This window comes from Pseudoliparis swirei, chromosome 10 (genome assembly GCF_029220125.1).
Source record: "Pseudoliparis swirei isolate HS2019 ecotype Mariana Trench chromosome 10, NWPU_hadal_v1, whole genome shotgun sequence".
In the NCBI taxonomy this organism is placed as follows: domain Eukaryota; kingdom Metazoa; phylum Chordata; class Actinopteri; order Perciformes; family Liparidae; genus Pseudoliparis; species Pseudoliparis swirei.
This window is the reverse complement of record NC_079397.1, coordinates 1,169,222-1,191,721: the sequence shown is the minus strand read 5'-3', so window position 1 is coordinate 1,191,721 and position 22,500 is coordinate 1,169,222. Positions and strand designations below refer to the sequence as shown.

At 46.8% G+C, this 22,500-nt stretch overlaps 1 protein-coding gene across 2 annotated transcripts in view; it reads left to right on the top strand.

The window, feature by feature from the left end:
• The window catches only part of ptprb (protein tyrosine phosphatase receptor type b), a 33,352-nt gene that overhangs the window by 2,413 nt on the left and 8,439 nt on the right, over window positions 1–22,500 (top strand). For both annotated transcript variants that reach the window (XM_056424578.1, XM_056424579.1), the window contains 20 exons: window positions 8,655–8,774; window positions 8,878–9,018; window positions 9,086–9,346; window positions 9,658–9,930; window positions 10,059–10,175; window positions 10,500–10,646; window positions 10,772–10,889; window positions 11,119–11,264; window positions 12,166–12,432; window positions 12,953–13,011; window positions 13,097–13,301; window positions 13,370–13,467; window positions 13,852–14,017; window positions 14,098–14,228; window positions 14,786–14,933; window positions 15,010–15,279; window positions 15,356–15,661; window positions 16,009–16,109; window positions 17,010–17,175; window positions 17,247–17,528. In XM_056424578.1, the coding sequence (XP_056280553.1) occupies window positions 8,655–8,774; window positions 8,878–9,018; window positions 9,086–9,346; window positions 9,658–9,930; window positions 10,059–10,175; window positions 10,500–10,646; window positions 10,772–10,889; window positions 11,119–11,264; window positions 12,166–12,432; window positions 12,953–13,011; window positions 13,097–13,301; window positions 13,370–13,467; window positions 13,852–14,017; window positions 14,098–14,228; window positions 14,786–14,933; window positions 15,010–15,279; window positions 15,356–15,661; window positions 16,009–16,109; window positions 17,010–17,175; window positions 17,247–17,528 (3,522 nt within the window). The remainder of the gene's footprint in view (window positions 1–8,654; window positions 8,775–8,877; window positions 9,019–9,085; window positions 9,347–9,657; window positions 9,931–10,058; window positions 10,176–10,499; window positions 10,647–10,771; window positions 10,890–11,118; window positions 11,265–12,165; window positions 12,433–12,952; window positions 13,012–13,096; window positions 13,302–13,369; window positions 13,468–13,851; window positions 14,018–14,097; window positions 14,229–14,785; window positions 14,934–15,009; window positions 15,280–15,355; window positions 15,662–16,008; window positions 16,110–17,009; window positions 17,176–17,246; window positions 17,529–22,500) is intronic.

Below are 22,500 nucleotides of genomic sequence, written 5' to 3'. Positions count from 1 at the left end.
ACACACTTAGACCAGTACAGACTTAGACCAGTATAGACTTAGACCAGTACAGACGTAGACCAGTCCAGACTTAGACCAGTACAGACTTAGACCAGTCCAGACTTAGACCAGTACAGACTTAGACCAGTATAGACTTAGACCAGTACAGACTTAGACCAGTACAGACGTAGACCAGTCCAGACTTAGACCATTACAGACTTAGACCAGTACAGACGTAGACCAGTCCAGACTTAGACCAGTACAGACTTAGACCAGTATAGACTTAGACCAGTACAGACTTAGACCAGTACAGACTTAGACCAGTACAGACGTAGACCAGTCCAGACTTAGACCAGTACAGACTTAGACCAGTACAGACTTAGACCAGTACAGACGTAGACCAGTCCAGACTTAGACCAGTACAGACTTAGACCAGTATAGACTTAGACCAGTACAGACTTAGACCAGTACAGACTTAGACCAGTACAGACGTAGACCAGTCCAGACTTAGACCAGTACAGACTTAGACCAGTACAGACTTAGACCAGTACAGACGTAGACCAGTCCAGACTTAGACCAGTACAGACTTAGACCAGTATAGACTTAGACCAGTACAGACTTAGACCAGTACAGACGTAGACCAGTCCAGACTTAGACCAGTACAGACTTAGACCAGTACAGACTTAGACCAGTACAGACGTAGACCAGTCCAGACTTAGACCAGTACAGACTTAGACCAGTACAGACTTAGACCAGTACAGACTTAGACCAGTACAGACGTAGACCAGTCCAGACTTAGACCAGTACAGACTTAGACCAGTATAGACGTAGACCAGTATAGACTTAGACCAGTCCAGACTTAGACCAGTATAGACTTAGACCAGTCCAGACTTAGACCAGTACAGACTTAGACCAGTCCAGACTTAGACCAGTACAGACTTAGACCAGTCCAGACTTAGACCAGTATAGACTTAGACCAGTCCAGACTTAGACCAGTATAGACTTAGACCAGTCCAGACTTAGACCAGTACAGACTTAGACCAGTCCAGACTTAGACCAGTATAGACTTAGACCAGTCCAGACTTAGACCAGTACAGACTTAGACCAGTCCAGACTTAGACCAGTATAGACTTAGACCAGTACAGACTTAGACCAGTCCAGACTTAGACCAGTACAGACTTAGACCAGTCCAGACTTAGACCAGTACAGACTTAGACCAGTCCAGACTTAGACCAGTTCAGACTTAGACCAGTATAGACTTAGACCAGTACAGACTTAGACCAGTCCAGACTTAGACCAGTTCAGACTTAGACCAGTATAGACTTAGACCAGTACAGACTTAGACCAGTCCAGACTTAGACCAGTTCAGACTTAGACCAGTATAGACTTAGACCAGTACAGACTTAGACCAGTACAGACTTAGACCAGTACAGACTTAGACCAGTACAGACTTAGACCAGTATAGACTTAGACCAGTACAGACTTAGACCAGTCCAGACTTAGACCAGTTCAGACTTAGACCAGTATAGACTTAGACCAGTACAGACTTAGACCAGTCCAGACTTAGACCAGTTCAGACTTAGACCAGTATAGACTTAGACCAGTACAGACTTAGACCAGTACAGACATAACTAGACGTACTTCTACTACAGTAAAGGTTCTTCTCACCTTAAGTGTTCCATTGTGTTCTGTTGGTCTCTATTGTTTCCGTGACCTTTGACCTCTGACCTCTGGCCTCTGACCTCTGGTCTTTTGAAGTAACAGAAACACGACCTCTCTTTGTCTCAGAGTTAAAGTCGTGCAGCTTCCTCCCAAGGCCCGCTGATGGCAGTGTGTGTGTGTGTGTGTGTGAGTGTGTGTGTGTGAGTGTGTGTGTGTGTGTGTGTGTGTGTGTGTGTGTGTGTGTGTGTGTGTGAGTGTGTGTGTGAGTGTGTGTGTGTGAGTGTGTGTGTGAGTGTGTGTGTGTGTGTGTGTGTGTGAGTGTGAGTGTGTGTGAGTGTGTGTGTGTGTGTGTGAGTGTGTGTGTGTGAGTGTGTGTGTGAGTGTGTGTGTGTGTGTGAGTGTGTGTGTGTGTGTGTGTGTGTGTGTGTGTGTGTGTGTGTGTGTGTGTGTGTGAGTGTGAGTGTGTGTGTGTGTGTGTGTGTGTGTGTGTGTGTGAGTGTGTGTGTGTGAGTGTGTGTGTGTGTGTGGTGTGTGTGTGTGTGTGAGTGTGAGTGTGTGTGTGTGTGTGTGAGTGTGCCTCCAGAAGTGTGTGTCCCTCAGTGTGTATTTGAGTGTGAGTGAGTGTGGGTTCAGTGTGTCCTGTCCATTGTTTCTTTGTTCTGTTGGAAGCTCTGGGAAAGGGTGTGTGTGTCTGTGTGTCTGTGTGTGTGTGTGTGTGTGTGAGTGTGTGTGTGTGTGTGTGTGTGTGTGTGTGTCTGTGTGTGTGTGTGTGTGTGTGTGTGTGTGTGTGTGTGTGTGTGTGTGTGTGTGTGTGTGTGTGTGTGTGTGTGTGTCTGTGTGTGTGTGTGTGTGTGTGTCTGTGTGTGTGTCTGTGTGTGTGTGTGTGTATGTCTTGTTCTGTGTGTGCTCTGGAAGGTGTGTGTCTGTGTGTCTGTGTGTGTGTGTGTGTCTGTGTGTGTGTGTCTGTGTGTGTGTCTGTGTGTGTCTGTCTGTCTGTGTGTGTGTGTGTGTGTGTCTGTGTGTGTGTGTCTGTGTGTGTGTGTGTGTGTGTGTGTGTGTGTGTGTGTGTGTGTGTGTGTCTGTGTGTGTGTCTGTCTGTGTGTGTGTGTGTGTGTGTGTGTGTGTGTGTGTGTGTGTGTGTGTGTGTGTGTGTGTGTGTGTGTGTGTGTGTGTGTGTGTGTGAAACAGGGCGAGTCCCGACTGTAACCTTCTCAGGAATGCCAAACACTTGTTCTGTGGTTTTTGTTTTCTTATCTTCTGACCTTCAGGGGTCACGTGACCTCTGCAGGTCAGTGATGAGGTCATCAACAATCAAAAGATACACAGAGGAAATAACTTAGTGTTCAGTAGTGATGCAGAACAGGAAACACGCCTCACTTCACTTTAAAACTTTTAAAATGCTCGTTTTCTGAATAGAGTTTGGAGCGCTACGCTAATGTTAGCTTAGTGAAGCTACGCTAATGTTAGCTTAGTAAATCTACACTAAAGTTAGCTTAGTGAAGCTACGCTAATGTTAGCTTAGTGAAGCTACACTAATGTTAGCTTAGTGAAGCTACACTAATGTTAGCTTAGTGAAGCTACGCTATTGTCAGCTAATGTTAGCCTGGTGAAGCTACACTATTGTTAGCTTAGTGAAGCTACGCTAATGTTAGCTTGGTAAAGCTACACTAATGTTAGCTAATGGCTATGTGAGGCTATGCTAACATACGCTAATGTTAGCTTTGTAAATCTACCCTAACATAAGCATAGCCCAACAGTCATAGCATAGAGCACAGAGAATAGAGCATAGAGCACAGAGAATAGAAAACAGTCATTAAAGTAAAGCGTCCTCTGGAGCCTTGAACTTGGCTCGGTTGTCATGGAAACTAAGATACAAATCAACATGATCATGCTTCATATTATATTAATAAATATAATGAGCATAATAAATAAATGCACTTTACCACTAGCGTAATGCATTTATTAACTATGTATTGGTAATAAGAGATGTTTTATACACGTATATGTGTGTGTACACATATATATATATATACACATATACACTACCGTTCAAAAGTTTTGGATCACCCAGACAATTTCGTGTTTTCCATGAAAACTCACACTTTTATTTATCAAATGAGTTGCAAAATGTATAGAAAATATAGTCAAGACATTGACAAGGTTAGAAATAATGATTTGTATTTAGTTTAATAAAAGAACAAAGACGTGCTATAGAGAACATGTCAGGGGGCCAATCTCTTTAATGTCATGCGATCTACCGACACTACGCCGCGATCGACTGGCAGGTCGCGATCGACGTGTTGAGACCCTGATCTACAGGAAGTAAAAGTCGTAACAAGGTTTCCGTCGGTGAACCTGCGGAAGGATCATTACCGATGAACAGACCGTCTGCATGAGAGCGGACAGAGTTCAGATTGAAGTGGTGGATTGGACGCTCATTTTGCGCATGCGTTAAATGCGTTTTTAAAAAAAACTAGTTAAACCTGTAATTTAATTAACTGAGTTAACGCGTTATTTTTCACAGCACTAATATAAATATATCTATAAATATATATACACTACCGTTCAAAAGTTTTGGATCACCCAGACAATTTCGTGTTTTCCATGAAAACTCACACTTTTATTTATCAAATGAGTTGCAAAATGTATAGAAAATATAGTCAAGACATTGACAAGGTTAGAAATAATGATTTGTATTTGAAGTATTAATTCTTTTCTTCAAACTTTGCTTTTGTCAAAGAATGCTCCTTTTGCAGCAATTACAGCATTGCAGACCTTTGGCATTCTAGCTGTTAATTAGTTGAGGTAATCTGTTGAAATGTCACCCCACGCTTCCTGAAGCACCTCCACCAGTTGGATTGGCTTGATGGGCACTTCTTGAGGACCATACGGTCAAGCTGCTCCCACAACAGCTCCATGGGGTTGAGATCTGGTGACTGGCCACTCCATTACAGACAGCAAGCTGCCTGCTTCTTCCCTCAAGAGTTCTTCACAATGTGGAGGTGTGCTTTGGGTCATTGTCCTGTTGGAAAATGGAGTGATAGCCTTCCTTATTTAAAATCCCTTTTACCTGGTACAAATCTCCCACTTTCCCAGCACCAAAGCAGCCCCCGACCATCACATGACCTCCACCATGCTTGACAGATGGTGTCAGGCACTCTTCCAGCATCTTTTCACCTGTTCTGCGTCCTCTATAGACCTCAGTGTAGACCTGGTCCTCTGTAGACCTCAGTGTAGTCCTGGTCCTCTATAGACCTCAGTGTAGTCCTGGTCCTCTAGAGACCTCAGTGTAGTCCTGGTCCTCTAGAGACCTCAGTGTAGTCCTGGTCCTCTATAGACCTCAGTGTAGTCCTGGTCCTCTAGAGACCTCAGTGTAGTCCTGGTCCTCTAGAGACCTCAGTGTAGTCCTGGTCCTCTATAGACCTCAGTTTAGTCCTAGTCCTCTAGAGACCTCAGTGTAGTCCTGGTCCTCTAGAGACCTCAGTGTAGTCCTGGTCCTCTAGGGACCTCAGTGTAGTCCTGGTCCTCTATAGACCTCAGTGTAGACCTGGTCCTCTGTAGACCTCAGTGTAGTCCTGGTCCTCTATAGACCTCAGTGTAGTCCTGGTCCTCTAGAGACCTCAGTGTAGTCCTGGTCCTCTATAGACCTCAGTGTAGTCCTGGTCCTCTAGAGACCTCAGTGTAGTCCTGGTCCTCTAGAGACCTCAGTGTAGTCCTGGTCCTCTATAGACCTCAGTGTAGTCCTGGTCCTCTATAGACCTCAGTGTAGTCCTGGTCCTCTATAGACCTCAGTGTAGTCCTGGTCCTCTAGGGACCTCAGTGTAGTCCTGGTCCTCTATAGACCTCAGTGTAGTCCTGGTCCTCTGTAGACCTCAGTGTAGTCCTGGTCCTCTAGAGACCTCAGTGTAGTCCTGGTCCTCTAGAGACCTCAGTGTAGTCCTGGTCCTCTATAGACCTCAGTGTAGTCCTGGTCCTCTGTAGACCTCAGTGTAGTCCTGGTCCTCTATAGACCTCAGTGTAGTCCTGGTCCTCTAGAGACCTCAGTGTAGTCCTGGTCCTCTAGAGACCTCAGTGTAGTCCTGGTCCTCTATAGACCTCAGTGTAGTCCTGGTCCTCTATAGACCTCAGTGTAGTCCTGGTCCTCTAGAGACCTCAGTGTAGTCCTGGTCCTCTATAGACCTCAGTGTAGTCCTGGTCCTCTAGAGACCTCAGTGTAGTCCTGGTCCTCTATAGACCTCAGTGTAGTCCTGGTCCTCTAGAGACCTCAGTGTAGTCCTGGTCCTCTAGAGACCTCAGTGTAGTCCTGGTCCTCTATAGACCTCAGTGTAGTCCTGGTCCTCTAGAGACCTCAGTGTAGTCCTGGTCCTCTAGAGACCTCAGTGTAGTCCTGGTCCTCTAGAGACCTCAGTGTAGTCCTGGTCCTCTATAGACCTCAGTGTAGTCCTGGTCCTCTAGAGACCTCAGTGTAGTCCTGGTCCTCTATAGACCTCAGTGTAGTCCTGGTCCTCTAGAGACCTCAGTGTAGTCCTGGTCCTCTAGAGACCTCAGTGTAGTCCTGGTCCTCTAGAGACCTCAGTGTAGTCCTGGTCCTCTATAGACCTCAGTGTAGTCCTGGTCCTCTAGAGACCTCAGTGTAGTCCTGGTCCTCTATAGACCTCAGTGTAGTCCTGGTCCTCTAGAGACCTCAGTGTAGTCCTGGTCCTCTATAGACCTCAGTGTAGTCCTGGTCCTCTATAGACCTCAGTGTAGTCCTGGTCCTCTATAGACCTCAGTGTAGTCCTGGTCCTCTATAGACCTCAGTGTAGTCCTGGTCCTCTAGAGACCTCAGTGTAGTCCTGGTCCTCTATAGACCTCAGTGTAGTCCTGGTCCTCTATAGACCTCAGTGTAGTCCTGGTCCTCTATAGACCTCAGTGTAGTCCTGGTCCTCTATAGACCTCAGTGTAGTCCTGGTCCTCTATAGACCTCAGTGTAGTCCTGGTCCTCTATAGACCTCAGTGTAGTCCTGGTCCTCTATAGACCTCAGTGTAGTCCTGGTCCTCTATAGACCTCAGTGTAGTCCTGGTCCTCTAGAGACCTCAGTGTAGTCCTGGTCCTCTATAGACCTCAGTGTAGTCCTGGTCCTCTAGAGACCTCAGTGTAGTCCTGGTCCTCTAGAGACCTCAGTGTAGTCCTGGTCCTCTATAGACCTCAGTGTAGTCCTGGTCCTCTATAGACCTCAGTGTAGTCCTGGTCCTCTAGAGACCTCAGTGTAGTCCTGGTCCTCTAGAGACCTCAGTGTAGTCCTGGTCCTCTATAGACCTCAGTGTAGTCCTGGTCCTCTATAGACCTCAGTGTAGTCCTGGTCCTCTAGAGACCTCAGTGTAGTCCTGGTCCTCTAGAGACCTCAGTGTAGTCCTGGTCCTCTATAGACCTCAGTGTAGTCCTGGTCCTCTATAGACCTCAGTGTAGTCCTGGTCCTCTAGAGACCTCAGTGTAGTCCTGGTCCTCTATAGACCTCAGTGTAGTCCTGGTCCTCTATAGACCTCAGTGTAGTCCTGGTCCTCTAGAGACCTCAGTGTAGTCCTGGTCCTCTAGAGACCTCAGTGTAGTCCTGGTCCTCTAGAGACCTCAGTGTAGTCCTGGTCCTCTAGAGACCTCAGTGTAGTCCTGGTCCTCTATAGACCTCAGTGTAGTCCTGGTCCTCTATAGACCTCAGTGTAGTCCTGGTCCTCTATAGACCTCAGTGTAGTCCTGGTCCTCTATAGACCTCAGTGTAGTCCTGGTCCTCTATAGACCTCAGTGTAGTCCTGGTCCTCTATAGACCTCAGTGTAGTCCTGGTCCTCTATAGACCTCAGTGTAGTCCTGGTCCTCTATAGACCTCAGTGTAGTCCTGGTCCTCTATAGACCTCAGTGTAGTCCTGGTCCTCTATAGACCTCAGTGTAGTCCTGGTCCTCTATAGACCTCAGTGTAGTCCTGGTCCTCTATAGACCTCAGTGTAGTCCTGGTCCTCTAGAGACCTCAGTGTAGTCCTGGTCCTCTATAGACCTCAGTCTAGTCCTGGTCCTCTATAGACCTCAGTGTAGTCCTGGTCCTCTATAGACCTCAGTGTAATCCTGGTCCTCTAGAGACCTCCAGGTCGTCCTGGTCCTTGATAGTCGATGGTCTGGTTCTATAAAGTTCTTCTCCATCGGAGCCAACGGGTCGGGTTCTGGTGAAACCAGATGACGTCATTCAGGTTCACCAGAACCTCTTCAGCTTTCATCAGCCTGTTTTCTGACTGTGTGACTGTGTGTGTGTGACTGTGTGTGACTGTGTGTGACTGTGTGTGTGTGACTGTGTGTGTGTGTGACTGTGTGTGACCGTGTGTGTGTGTGTGACTGTGTGTGTGTGTGACTGTGTGTGTGTGTGACTGTGTGTGTGACTGTGTGTGTGTGTGTGTGTGTGTGACTGTGTGTGTGACTGTGTGTGTGACTGTGTGTGTGACTGTGTGTGTGTGTGTGACTGTGTGTGTGTGTGTGTGTGTGTGTGTGACTGTGTGTGTGACTGTGTGTGTGTGACTGTGTGTGTGACTGTGTGTGTGACTGTGTGTGTGTGACTGTGTGACTGTGTGTGTGACTGTGTGTGTGTGTGTGACTGTGTGACTGTGTGTGTGTGTGTGTGACTGTGTGTGTGACTGTGTGACTGTGTGTGTGTGTGACTGTGTGTGACTGTGTGTGTGACTGTGTGTGTGTGTGACTGTGTGTGTGACTGTGTGTGTGTGTGACTGTGTGTGACTGTGTGTGACTGTGTGTGTGTGTGTGTGTGACTGTGTGTGTGTGACTGTGTGTGTGTGACTGTGTGTGTGTGTGACTGTGTGTGTGACTGTGTGTGTGTGTGTGTGACTGTGTGTGTGTGACTGTGTGTGTGTGTGTGTGTGTGTGTGACTGTGTGTGTGTGTGTGACTGTGTGTGTGACTGTGTGTGACTGTGTGTGTGACTGTGTGTGTGACTGTGTGTGTGTGTGTGTGACTGTGTGTGTGTGTGTGTCCTCAGGGCCCTCGGCGGTCAGCGACCTCTCTGTGACCTCCAGGACCTCCAGCAGCCTGGCTCTGTCCTGGCAGGCCGGCCCGGGGAGGACGCAGCGCTTCAGGCTGCAGCTGTGGGATCACACCGGTACGCACATCACGTGCTCTTATTTTGATAGGAAGCACTTCCTGTTCTCCATAATAGAAGGGACTATACCTGTGGATTGACATGACTTCTTCTTCTTCTTCAGGTCTTCTGAGGAACCAGACGTTAGAGAGCACGGCGACGCAACACACGCTCACCGACCTGACGCCGGGGCGGCTGTTCAACATCACCATGGTTACGGAGGCCGGAGGGCTGCAGAACAGCCAGACGACGAGCGGTCAGACAGGTGAGGAGAGAAGGAGGAGGAGGAGAAGAAGAGTGAAATACATCTGATATCTAATCTTCTTTCTTAGGCCCCGCCCCCGTCGCCAACCTCACCGTCGTCCATGGCAACAGCACAAGCTTGTTGTTGTCGTGGCAACGGCCCGACGGCGACCTGGACACCCTCATCGTCGCCCTCTCGACCAATGGGACGGCTTCCTGGATGGCGACGCTTTTGCCCAACGTAACGGAGGTCGCCGTCGATCAGCTGACGCCCGGCTCGGCCTATCAGGTCGAGGTGACGTCCAGGAGCGGCCCGCTCACGAGCCAATCAGAATTCACCGTCAGGACAGGTAGTTTTCGTCTTCATCGCTTATTCTTCTCGTCTTCTTCTCGTCTTCTTTTCATCTTCATCTCGTCTTCATCTCGTCTTCTTTTCATCTTCATCTCGTCTTCTTTTCATCTTCATCTCCTCTTCATCTCATCTTCATCTCGTCTTCATCTCGTCTTCTTCTTCTCGTTTCTTCTCATCTTAATTTCTTCTTCTTCTCGTCTTCATCTTGTCTTCTTCATCTCGTCTTCTTCTCGTCTTCATCTTCTCGTCTTCTTCTCATCTTCATGTCATCTTCATCTCGTCTTCATCTCTTCTTCTTCTCGTCTCCAGGTCCAGCGGCGGTGTCCTTCCTCTCCCTGTCTCCCTCCTCCTCTTCCTCCGGCGGCCTCCTCCTCTCTTGGTCGCCCCCCGCTGGCCAGTGGGAGAGCTACAGGCTGCTCCTCTTCGACGGCTCCCAGCAGTTAGTCAGCGCCGCTCTGGACCGAGAGGCCGTGGACTTCCTCTTCCCCGGGACGCGACTAACGCCTGGAAGACGCTACCGAGCCGCGCTGAGAGTGGAGAGCAGAGGAGGGACGGCCGAGAGCCGCTGTGAGGGGCAGACAGGTCGGAAATATATACTATACAGGAATATAGTGTAGAGATATACTCCATAAATATATATTACTGCAGAGATATTTTAAACATAAATGAGAAGAAACCCAGAGTGACCTTTTGAGCGGTTCCGTCTGCAGCTCCGGCCGCCGTGTCGGATCTCCACGTCCGACACGCTGACGAGACCTCGCTCAGCGCCATGTGGAGCCACGCCCCCTCCGGGTCACGTGACAGCTACTTCCTGACCATCCGCCACGGTAATCACCGAATATATATTTATAATCAAAAATAAAAAATATATATATAAAAATTAAATATATATACAAATATATATATATTTATAATAATAATAAATATATATAAAAAAATATGGATATTGTTTTTTATTTATATATATAAATAAATAAATATATTTATTTATTTATATATATATATTAATTTAAATATGTATATAAAAATATATGTAAGAATGTCAGAATATAGAATTTTTTTAATTTCTTGGAAACTTTGCAACTTGAATTAACTCAATTTCCCACTTTAAACTTAAAGAATATCCAATTAACATTTTGAACGTGTTCCAGGTAAGGTCACCGTGGACACCAGGTCGGTGGAGCCCAACATGAGGGAGTGCACCTTCAACGTGCTCACACCTGGGAGGAAGTACACCGTCACCGTGACAACCAGGAGCGGGAACCTCAACACCTCCGTGTCCCTGGAGGGGAGGACAGGTGAGAAACACCTCTAGAAGTATTTATGTATCCTAGAGGTATTAATACATCATCGGAGCAGACTGTAATACACTCTGAATAATAATAACTTTCATGTAATTAATATTGTGTGTGTGTGTGTGTAGTTCCCATGGCGCTGCGTGTCATCACTCTGAGGAGCTCGGGGGTCCGGTGCCTTCAGGCGTCGTGGGAGAAACCACCTGGAGACGTGGACTTGGTCTCGCTGACCCTGCTGCAGGACAGGTGTGTTTTAAACCACAAGCAAACAGACCCTTGAACGCCTCGTGAGCCCTTCGAGTACCCTTCCTACTCTGGGACGTGAGGTATGCGTTGGGGGCGGGGCTACAAGGTGATTGACAGGTCAACACCTGAGAAACTCCTCCTCCTCGGTCCTTATATAGTCACTTCCTGTTCCCTGTGGACGACATAGCCAGGCTTTTATTTTGATAGGGTGGTTTCCTGTTCTCCTCAGCGTGGTGATCCAGAACCACAGCGTTCCCATCGCTTCTTCTTCTCTGCTGCTCGGCGGTTTGACCCCCGGCGCCCTCTACAGGCTGCAGGCCGCCACCGTCAGCGGAGAGCTGCAGTCCGAGAGCACCGGGCTGGAGGCACGGACAGGTGTGTGTGTGAGTGTGTGTGGGTGTGTGTGTGTGTGTGTGGGTGTGTGTGTGTGTGTGTGGGGGTGTGTGTGTGAGTGTGTGTGTGTGTGTGTGTGTGTGTGGGTGTGTGTGTGTGTGTGTGGGGGTGTGTGTGTGAGTGTGTGTGTGTGTGTGTGTGGTGTGTGTGTGTGGGTGTGTGGTGTGGGTGGTGTGTGTGTGTGGGAGGGTGTGTGTGTGTGTGTGTGGGTGTGTGTGTGTGTGTGTGGGTGTGGGTATGTGTGTGTGGGAGGGTGTGTGTGTGTGTGTGTGTGTGTGTGGGTGTGTGTGTGTGTGTGTGTGGGGGGGGGGGGGGTCTCAGTAAAAGTGAATTATGTGATAACATCAGAGAGTTTTTAGAACAATGGCTTAAATACCAAGAAGGAGAAATGTTTGAAATGTTCCACATAAAAACAGTTCAAAGGCTTCCTGCACACACACACACACACACACACACACACACACACACACACACACACACACACACACACACACACACACACACACACACAAAGACATTAGACCTTTTGTGTTCCCACATAATGTCCTAGTTATTTACAGAACAGACTGTGTGTGTGTTTGTGTGTGAGTGTGTTTGTGTGTGTGTGTTTGTGTGTGTGTGTTCACTTTCCGACCAATCAGCACTACAAAGACAAACCCCGCCCCCAGTGTCTTTTAAAAAGCCTCCTGTTGGTCCAAGTTTCTCAAATTTGTAAATGTGTTTTAAAACTTTTTTTGTATTCTAATAATAATTATAAAATATATTTGTATTGTTATAACATTTTATTTTACAGAACTGTTTACTCTAATTTAGTATTATTTATCAATTAAATGAAATCCCCAAACTGATCTCAAAGTGTTGACCTTTGACCTCTCGACCTCAGCCCCGGCGTCGGTCTCCGAGGTCGCGGCCTCTAATGGCGGCCGGTCGGACGTGCTGCGGGTGACGTGGCGCCCGGCGGCCGGCGTGGTGGACGGCTACACGGTGCGCCTGCTGGACGGGCCGCGCACCGTGCACGCGCTCGCCGTGTCGCGCTCCTCGCCGCCCGAGTGCTCCTTCAGCTCGCTGGTCGCCGGCCGCCTGTACGCCGTGGTCATCGTGTCGAGGAGCGGCGGCCTGGAGAACGCCACCGCGGTCCAAGCGCGCACACGTGAGCTTCTCGTGTCTGACTTCACACTTTATTTACATTTTTGTATATTTTTGTAACTTCTTTATTTCAGACGTAGTAACGATATAATTTAATATCTATCTATTTTTTTATACATTTTTTTTTAATGTGTTTTTTTTATTCATTATTATTATTTAAATTGAAATTTCAATGTGCATTTCTTAAAACCTTTTTTTTGTCTAATTTTTTTGGTTTGTTTACAAGATTTTTTTTTTTTAAATTAAATGTTATTTATTTTGTTAACTTTGTTAACTTTATTCATCGAGTAATTTTTTTTTCTTTCTTTCTTTCTCAATTAATATATCTATCTATTCATTAATTTATTTCTCTATGAGTTTTTTATTTCTCTATTCATATATCTATTTATTTATTCATTTATTTAGCTATTTATTTATCTATGTAATCATTTATGTATTTATGTATTCTTTAAAATCTATTTATGTATCTATTCATTTATTTGTTTGTTTATCTATTTGTTTGTTTATATATTTGTTTGTTTTAGAACCGGTCACCGTTCAGAACCCGACCGCTGTTCACTCTGGAAGAGACGACTTCCTCAAGGTGAGTTTGTGAACTTTATAACTTGAGTAAACATTGATCCCCGTGAACTGGACTCAGAGGTCAGACTCTGTGTGCGGGTGTTCAGGTGTACTGGCGCCATGCGGCCGGAGACCTGGACCGCTACGTGGTTCTGATCCGCTACAACAACAGCGTCCTGCAGAACCAGAGCGTCTCCGCCGGACACAACGAGTGCGTCTTCTCCTCGCTGTTGCCGGGCAGACTCTACACCGTCACCGTGGAAACCTGGAGCGGGGACTACGTCAGCAGCATCTCCACCGACGGACGCACATGTGAGGATTATATTTATATTTATTATTAATATATTTATTATTATATTCATTCATACTTTTTCCTGCAGTTCCCGCGGCTGTGGGGAACCTGTCGCTCTGCAGCGCGGGAACAGGTGAGCTGTCCGTCACCTGGAGCCCCGCCCCCGGAGACATGGACCACTACGAGGTGCGTGACACCTTTTATAACTACATGCGGTTTATCTTTCTTTCAGATTTACTTTATATTTCTCAGACTTTTAGTTTCAGTTTTTAAACATTATTTACATTTAAACTGTGATTAGAAGTATTTATTAACCTTTAAACTGTAACCATAAGTATTTAATAAAATATAAACTGTATTCAGAAATATTACAAATATCCCAAAATCCCAAACGCAGCTAATTAAACTATTATTATTAATATTTTTAAACTTAAATATAGTTTGTACAAATTCAGTTCATATTTCCCCTGAATGAAAGTCCATCTGGCTCACCTCTAGTTAGTCGTCCCCTTCGTCTCCTTCGTCTCCTCTGTCCTCAGTGACCTTGGTCTCTTGCCTCCTCGTCTCCAGGTAACCCTCCTCTTCAACGACACTCGCGTCTTCCCCCCGGTGGCGCTGGGCAGCGCTGCGCGGCGCCACCGGCTGACCTCCCTGACCCCGGGGCGCCTCTACAAGATCGTGGTGTCGACCTTCAGTGGGCCGAACCAGAGGGCCCTGTTCATCGAGGGCCGGACCGGTGAGGCCGCGAGAACCGGATCACAGCTGGAGTCCGCTTGGTTTGGTTTGTGTTGCTGAACCCGGACTCTCGCCCTCCAGGTCCCAGTGCGGTCGGGAACCTGCACCTGGCTCCTCAGGCCGGACTCACGGACTCTGTGGGGGGGCTGCTGGCCTCCTGGACTCCTGGAGACGGAGACCTGGACATGTACATCGTGTCCTTGTCCACCGCGGTGAGTCCTGCCGGAAAAACACCAACATGCGTTTTGTACCAGTTATTTCAGGTTAAATCAGGCGTTTCATAAAAAAAATTCTACAAAAATAAAAGGGCCCTAATGCTGATCCCTGAGGAACTCCATGAAGAGAAAATAGACGTGATTGATTCCCTCTAACCGTAAAAAACACCAATATGTATTTGTATTATTATTATTATGTACGAGTTATTTCAGATTCAAATCAGACGGTTAATACATGTAAAAGACTTAAGAGTATGAATACTACGAGTAAAAGATCTAACATCGTACTTAAAACCGTCGTTTGATTAACATTTTTAGCTCTTTTGTTCGTTCAGTAACTGGAAACTTAAAGAAACAAAACGGTGTCGTCTGCGTAAAAAAAAAGTACAAAAATAAAAGGGCCCTAAACTTTATCCCTGAGGAACTCCATGAAGAGTTAAATGAAGAGGAATTCCACGTGATTGGTGATTCCGTCTGTAGATGAAGAGACGGATCGATTGATCGATGATCAGGTGGTGAACTGATCGACTCGCGTCGTCACTTCCTGTCTCCAGGACGGCGGCGTCATCGAGACTCGCCCCGTCCCGAAACACGTCTCCTCCCTGGACTTCCTGGAGCTGACCCCGGGCCACGCCTATGCCATCACCGTCCAATCGCTGAGCGGGAAGCTGATCAACGGCAACACGGCCGTCGGCAGAACCGGTGAGAATCGATCGATCGAGAGAAGAACCGCGTCGGATGTGGATATTGACGGTCGGCGGCGGGTTTGTTTGTCCAGCTCCGGCCAGAGTCACCGCGCTGCAGGCGGATAACGACCACACCACCCACAGCCTGACGGCGAGCTGGGAGAGGCCCGTGGGCGCGTACGACGGCTACAGCCTGCAGCTATTGGACGAGGCCGGCGCCCTCCTGGCCAATCGGTCGGTCCCCGCAGAGAGTCGCAGCGAGCGCTTCGAGGGCCTGACGTCGGGGAGGTGGTACGGCGTGAAGGTGGCCACGCTCAGCGGCGGCGTGGCGTCGCCGAGCGTCGCCGCCGAGGGACAAACCCGTGAGTCACGACGTCACGTTTACGCCGAGCGATCGGTTTCCGATCGATCGATCACGGTTTACGTTCACCGCTTCAGGTCCGGCTGCAGTCGGCAACCTGACCGCCACCTCGTCCAACACCTCCTCGCTCGCCTTCTCCTGGCGTCCTTCACAAGGGCACGTCGACCTCTACCACCTGTCGCTCTTCGGCGTTGAAGAGGCGACAGCCAATCACAGGCCGGAGGCTGCCGGCAGCAGGAAGGAGCCGGCGGCCCTGCAGAAAGTGGGTCCGGCTGCAGACGGATGTGTTTTCTCCGGGCTGCGAGCAGGAAGTCTGTATCGACTGAGGGTCGTGAGCTGGAGCCGAGACATGAGCAGCGACACGTCACTGACGGCCAGAACGGGTCAGTAGGAGACGCTGCTGTCACTTTAAGAGCCTTAAACACGTCACTGTCACTTTAAGAGCCATAACACGTTGCTGTCACTTTAAGAGCTTTCAACACGTTGCTGTCACTTTAAGAGCCTTAAACACGTCACTGTCACTTTAAGAGCCATAACACGTTGCTGTCACTTTAAGAGCTTTCAACACGTTGCTGTCACTTTAAGAGCCTTAAACACGTCACTGTCACTTTAAGAGCCATAACACGTTGCTGTCACTTTAAGAGCTTTCAACACGTTGCTGTCACTTTAAGAGCCTTCATGATCTGTTCTTTCTCTCTTCTTCTTCCTCTTCCTCTTCCTCTTCATGCAGTGCCGTCTGCCGTGTCGTCTCTTGAGGTTCAGAGTTCAGGACAGACGGACAGACTGTCGGTCAGCTGGCGGCCCGGAGAGGGAAGCTGGAGCCACTACCAGGTCATTATTGATCATTATTGGTCATTATTAGTCATTATTGATCATTAATAGTCATTATTGGTCATTAATAGTCATTATTAGTCATTATTGGTCATTATTGGTCATTATTAGTCATTATTGATCATTATTAGTCATTATTGGTCATTATTGGTCATTATTAGTCATTATTAGTCATTATTGGTCATTATTGATCATTATTAGTCATTATTGGTCATTATTAGTCATTATTGATCATTATTGGTCATTATTGGTCATTATTGGTCATTATTAGTCATTATTGGTCATTATTGATCATTATTGGTCATTATTAGTCATTATTGGTCATTATTGGTCATTATTAGTCATTATGGGTCATTATTGATCATTATTAGTCATTATTGGTCATTATTGGTCATTATTAGTCATTATTGGTCATTATTGATCATATTGGTCATTATTAGTCATTATTGATCATTATTGGTCATTATTGATCATTATTGGTCATTATTAGTCATTATTGGTCATTATTGGTCATTATTGGTCATTATCGATCATTATTGGTCATTATTAGTCATTATTGATCATTATTAGTCATTATTGGTCATTATTGGTCATTATTAGTCATTATTGGTCATTATTGATCATATTGGTCATTATTAGTCATTATTGATCATTATTGGTCATTATTGATCATTATTAGTCATTATTGATCATTATTAGTCATGATTGATCATTATTAGTCATTATTGATCATTATTGATCATTATTAGTCATGATTGGTCATTATTGATCATTATTAGTCATTATTGATCATTATTGGTCATTATTGGTCCTTATTGATGATTATTGGTCCTTATTGATCATTGATTGAGCGTGTCAGGTACGGGTCGTGCTCTCTCCTCATGGATCTCATGGTTTCAGGTGCTTCTCTCTGACGGCTCTGGATCTTCTCTGGGAGCCCAGATGCTGGGGGCGGAGCATGAGAGTCACATGTTCTCGGGGCTCGTCCCTGGTAGGCTGTATCGCGCTGAGGTCATCACCCACAGCGGGGAACTGACCAATCACGTCTCTGCATCCGGACGCACCGGTGAGTGACGTGCAGACGCGGTGGAGGAGTAACCGTCCACAGCTCGTGATGTTGCCGTTGTCCTCTCGCAGCTCCGGAGCCGCCCACCCACCTGTCCGTCAAACGAGGCCCGACCAATCACACGATGGAGCTGTCGTGGTCTGGCCCCGCCTCCGGAGACTACGACGGCTTCGGCCTGCAGTGGACTCCTCCGGACCGCCTGTCCGTCACTCGGACCCTCCTGACCGGCCGCGTGCTGGGCGGCATGTTCCCCGGGCGGCGCTACAACTTCACCGTGGTGACCATCGGCGGGGGCGGAGCCAAGGGGGGAGCTACCGTCCAGAGCCAGCCAATCCAGAGGAGCGTCAGGACAAGTGGGTGGAGAAACTTGTTTCCTCTCCTTGTCTCCTCTCCTCTCTCATTGTTTCCCTTCTTCTATCCTTGTGTCCTCTCCTCTTGTTTCCTCTCCTCTCATGAGGGACATTACACAACAAAAGACTCTTGACAAACTTTTTAAAGATTTCCTTCTTTATGGTTCTGGCGTGTAGTTCCTCATTCTATCCACCAGGTGGAGACAAATATTCGATGTTTCTGCTTGTTTATCCATTTTTAATCTATTTATATACAGGACTGTCTCAGAAAATTAGAATATTGTGATGAAGTTCTTTATTTTTCTTTTTGTGCAATTAAAAAAAAAAATGTCATGCATTCTGGATTCATTACAAATCAACTGAAATATTACAAGCCTTTTATTCTGATTTATTGCTGATTATGGCTTACAGCTTAAGAAAACTCAAATATCCTATCTAAATATTAGAATATCATGAAAAAGTATACTAGTAGGGTATTAAACAAATCACTTGAATTGTCTAATTAACACGAAACACCTGCAAGGGTTTCCTGAGCCTTGACAAACACTCAGCTGTTATAAATCTTTTTTTACTTGGTCTGAGGAAATATTAAAATTTTATGAGATAGGATTTTAGTTTTTCTTGCTGTAAGCCACAATCAGGAGTATTAAAAGTATAATAGGCTTGCTATATTTCAGCTGATTTGTAAAAGAAGAGAATCAGACATTTTTTTTTTTTTTATTTGCATAAAAGAAAATAAAGAACTTTATCACAATATTCTAATTTTCTGAGACAGTCCTGTATATATACACTACCGTTCAAAAGTTTGGGATCACTTAGAAAAGCATTGTTTTTTTCAATGAAGATAACATTAAGTCAATCAGAAATACACTCTATACATTGTTAATGTGGTAAATGACTATTCTAGGTGGAAACGTCTGGTTTCTAATGACATATCTCCAGAGGTGTATAGAGGCCCATTTCCATCAACGATCACTCCAGTGTTCTAATGGTACATTGTGTTTGCTAATCGCCTTAGAAGACTAATGGATGATAAGAAAACCCTTGTGCAATTATGTTAGCACAGCTGAAAACTGTTTTGCTGATGAGAGAAGCTATAAAACTGGCCTTCCTTTGAGCTAGTTGATTATCTGGAGCATCACATTTGTGGGTTCGATAAGACTCTCAAAATGGCCAGAAAAAAAGAAGTTTCATGTGAAACTCGCCAGTCTATTCTTGTTCTTAGAAATGAAGGCTATTCCATGAGAAATTGCAAAGAAACTGAAAATGTCCTCCAGCGGTGTGTACTACTCCTTCAGAGAACAGCACAAACGGGCTCTAACCAGAGCAGAAAGAGAAGTGGGAGGCCCGTGCACAACTCAGCAAGAAGACAAGTACATTAGAGTCTCTAGTTTGAGAAATAGACGCCACAGGTCCTCAACTGGCAGCTTCTTTAAATGGTACCGAGAACGCCAGTGTCAACGCCGACAGTGAAGAGGCGACTCGGATGCTGGCCTTCTAGGCAGAGTGGCAAAGAAAAGCCATATCTGAGACTGGCCAATCAAAAGAAAAGATTGGTATGGGCAAAAGAACACAGGCATTGGACAGAGGAAGATTGGAAAAGGTGTTCTGGACAGATGAATCCAAGTTTGAGGTGTTTGGATCACACAGAAGAACATTTGTGAGACAGAACAGGTGAAAAGATGCTGGAAGAGTGCCTGACACCATCTGTCAAGCATGGTGGAGGTCATGTGATGGTCTGGGGCTGCTTTGGTGCTGGGAAAGTGGGAGATTTGTACCAGGTAAAGGATTTTAAATAAGGAAGGCTATCACTCCATTTTGCAACGCCATGCCATACCCTGTGGGCAGCGCTTGATTGGAGCCAATGTCCTCCTCCAACAGGACAATGACCCAAAGCACACCTCCACATTGTGCAAGAACTATTGAGGGAAGAAGCAGGCAGCTTGCTGTCTGTAATGGAGTGGCCAGTCACCAGATCTCAACCCCATTGAGCTGTTGTGGGAGCAGCTTGACCGTATGGTCCGCAAGAAGTGCCCATCAAGCCAATCCAACTTGTGGCGGTGCTTCAGGAAGCGTGGGGTGACATGTCAACAGATTACCTCAACAAATTAACAGCTAGAATGCCAAAGGTCTGCAATGCTGTCATTGCTGCAAAAGGAGCATTCTTTGACGAAAGCAAAGTTTGAAGAAAAAAATTAATACTTCAAATACAAATCATTATTTCTAACCTTGTCAATGTCTTGACTATATTTTCTGTACATTTTGCAACTCATTTGATAAATAAAAGTGTGAGTTTTCATGGAAAACACGAAATTGTCTGGGTGATCCAAAACTTTTGAACGGTAGTGTATATATATTTATAGATATATTTATATTAGTGCTGTGAAAAATAATGCGTTAACTCAGTTAATTAAATTACAGGTTTAACTAGTTTAAAAAAACCCCGCATTTAACGCATGCGCAAAATGAGCTTCCAATCCACCACTTCAATCTGAACTCTGTCCGCTCTCATGCAGACGGTCTGTTCATCGGTAATGATCCTTCCGCAGGTTCACCTCCGGAAACCTTGTTACGACTTTTACTTCCTGTAGATCAGGGTCTCAACACGTCGATCGCGACCTGCGGCGAGTGTCGGTAGATCGCATGACATTAAAGAGATTGGCCCCTGACATGTTCTCTATAGCACATCTTTGTTCTTTTATTAAACTGTTGTTGATCGTATCTCCACAGCAGCATGTCATGTCTCGCGTTGCGTTAACATCGATCTTCCGCCTTATCGCCACAGAGCTCCGCGCGCGCATCGGGACCGAGCAACAAAAAGCCACTTGTCAATCTGTCCACCTGTCCGGGCGGTGAGGTTTCAGCTTGCAGCGGTGTCCCGCCGTCCCTTTCATCACGGCCCAGTTCATGAAGAAAACACACAGTCAGTTTGCCTCAGCAGCTGCTAGAGGAAGACTAGAGGCCTTTAGATTGTATCATGGTGGAGTTCATGGTTGACAAACAAGAGAAAAATGTTCTGTTTAACCTCCTGTTACCTGTTACCTTTACATTTACTAACATATTTTACCCTCGGGGTCAATTTGACCCCAGCAATTAAAACCTCCAGAAAATTATTAGAATTAATATTGCTTCCCAAGTTTAAGTGTGAGGTACTTTATGTTTGTTTGTTGACTACCTAAATAGCCCTTTAAATAAATAAAAAAGTTGATATTTCTTATATGTTTGACACAGTGAAAAACAGCCTGGGGTCAAATCAGAGGCTGAGCTACAGGACGCTCTGCGTGTCGTCGACTGGGACATGATCCAATCCAGTTCCAGTGACGTCAGCGAGTTTGCGGAAGTAGCAATGAGCCTCATAGCAACGCTAGCGGACACCATCGTCCCCACGGTAAAAGTTAGGGTCTTTCCTAACCAAAAGCCGTGGGTTGATAGATCCATCCGTGAAGCTGTGAACGCCCGTACTGCTGCCTATAACTCCGGTCTTGTATCCGGCAACATGGACGAGTACAAGGCAGCGGTCTATGGACTGAGGAGGGCGGTGAAGGAAGCCAAGAGGAAGTACCGAGACAGAGTGGAATCACAGATGGAGCAGCGCGACACCAGGCGCCTATGGCAGGGGCTACGGACTATCACAGACTACCAGAGCAGACCCCGCGCTATGGTGAGTGCCGACGCATCCCTAGCGGACGACCTGAACTCATTTTATGCACGGTTTGAGGCTAGCAACAACAGCGCTAGCTCGCCGGCTAACAACAACACCGTTAGCGTAGCCGAGGTGAGTTCTACCGCTGGGGATGAACACACACTCTGTGACCGAGCACAGTGTGAGGAGGGCTCTGTTGAGGGTGAACACCAGGAAAGCTGCAGGTCCAGATGGCATATCTGGGCGAGTACTGAAGACCTGTGCTAACCAGCTAGCTCCAGTGTTCACCACAATATTCAACCTCTCCCTGGCTGAGTCCGTGGTCCCCGCCTGCTTCAAGAGATCCACTATTGTCCCTGTGCCCAAGAATGCTTCTCCAGCATGTATGAATGACTACCGACCGGTGGCCCTCACCTCGGTGGTCATGAAATGCTTTGAGAGGCTGATAAAGGACTACATCTGCGCCTTCCTCCATCCTCCATGGACCCGCTGCAGTTTGCTTATCGCCCAAACAGATCCACGGATGATGCTGTCTCCCAGGTACTGCACACCACACTCTCATCTGGACAGCCAGAGGGGGCTATGTGAGACTGCTGTTCATTGATTATAGTTCAGCTTTCAACACCATAGTCCCTCCAGACTGGCCGGCAAGCTGATTGAGCTGGGACTGAACACCCCTGTGTGCTTGGATCCTGGACTTCCTGACCGCCAGGCCACAGGTGGTCAGGGTGGGCAGACACACTCCAAATCCTCACCCTGAACACAGGATCCCCCAGGTTGCGTCCTCAGCCCCTACTGTACTCCCTGTACACACATGACTGTGTGGCCAGGTTCAGCTCCAACACCATCATCAAGTTTATGGATGACACAGTGGTGGTGGGCCTGATCTCCGACAACGACGAGAAGGCCTACCTGGAGGAAGTTGCTGATCTGTCACCTGGTGCCAGGACAACAGCCTCATCATGAATGTCACCAAAACTAAGGAGCTGATTGTGGACTTTAGGAGGGTACAACAACAGAGGACGTACTCACCACTGGGGATTAACGGGACTACTGTGGAGAGGGTGAGCGGTATAAATACCTGGGAGTCCACATCACCGAGGATCTGACATGGTCAACGAACACAGACACTCTGGTGAGAAAGGCAAGGCAGCGCCTCTACCACCTCAGGCAGCTGAGGAAATTTAAAGTTTCCCAGAGGATCCTTCAGTCCTTCTACTCTGAGCTGTAGAGAGCGTCCTGACAGGAAGCATCACAGCCTGGTTTGGCAACTGCTCCGCTCAGGACAGGAAGGCTCTGCAGAGAGTAGTGCGTTCGGCTGAGCGCACTATT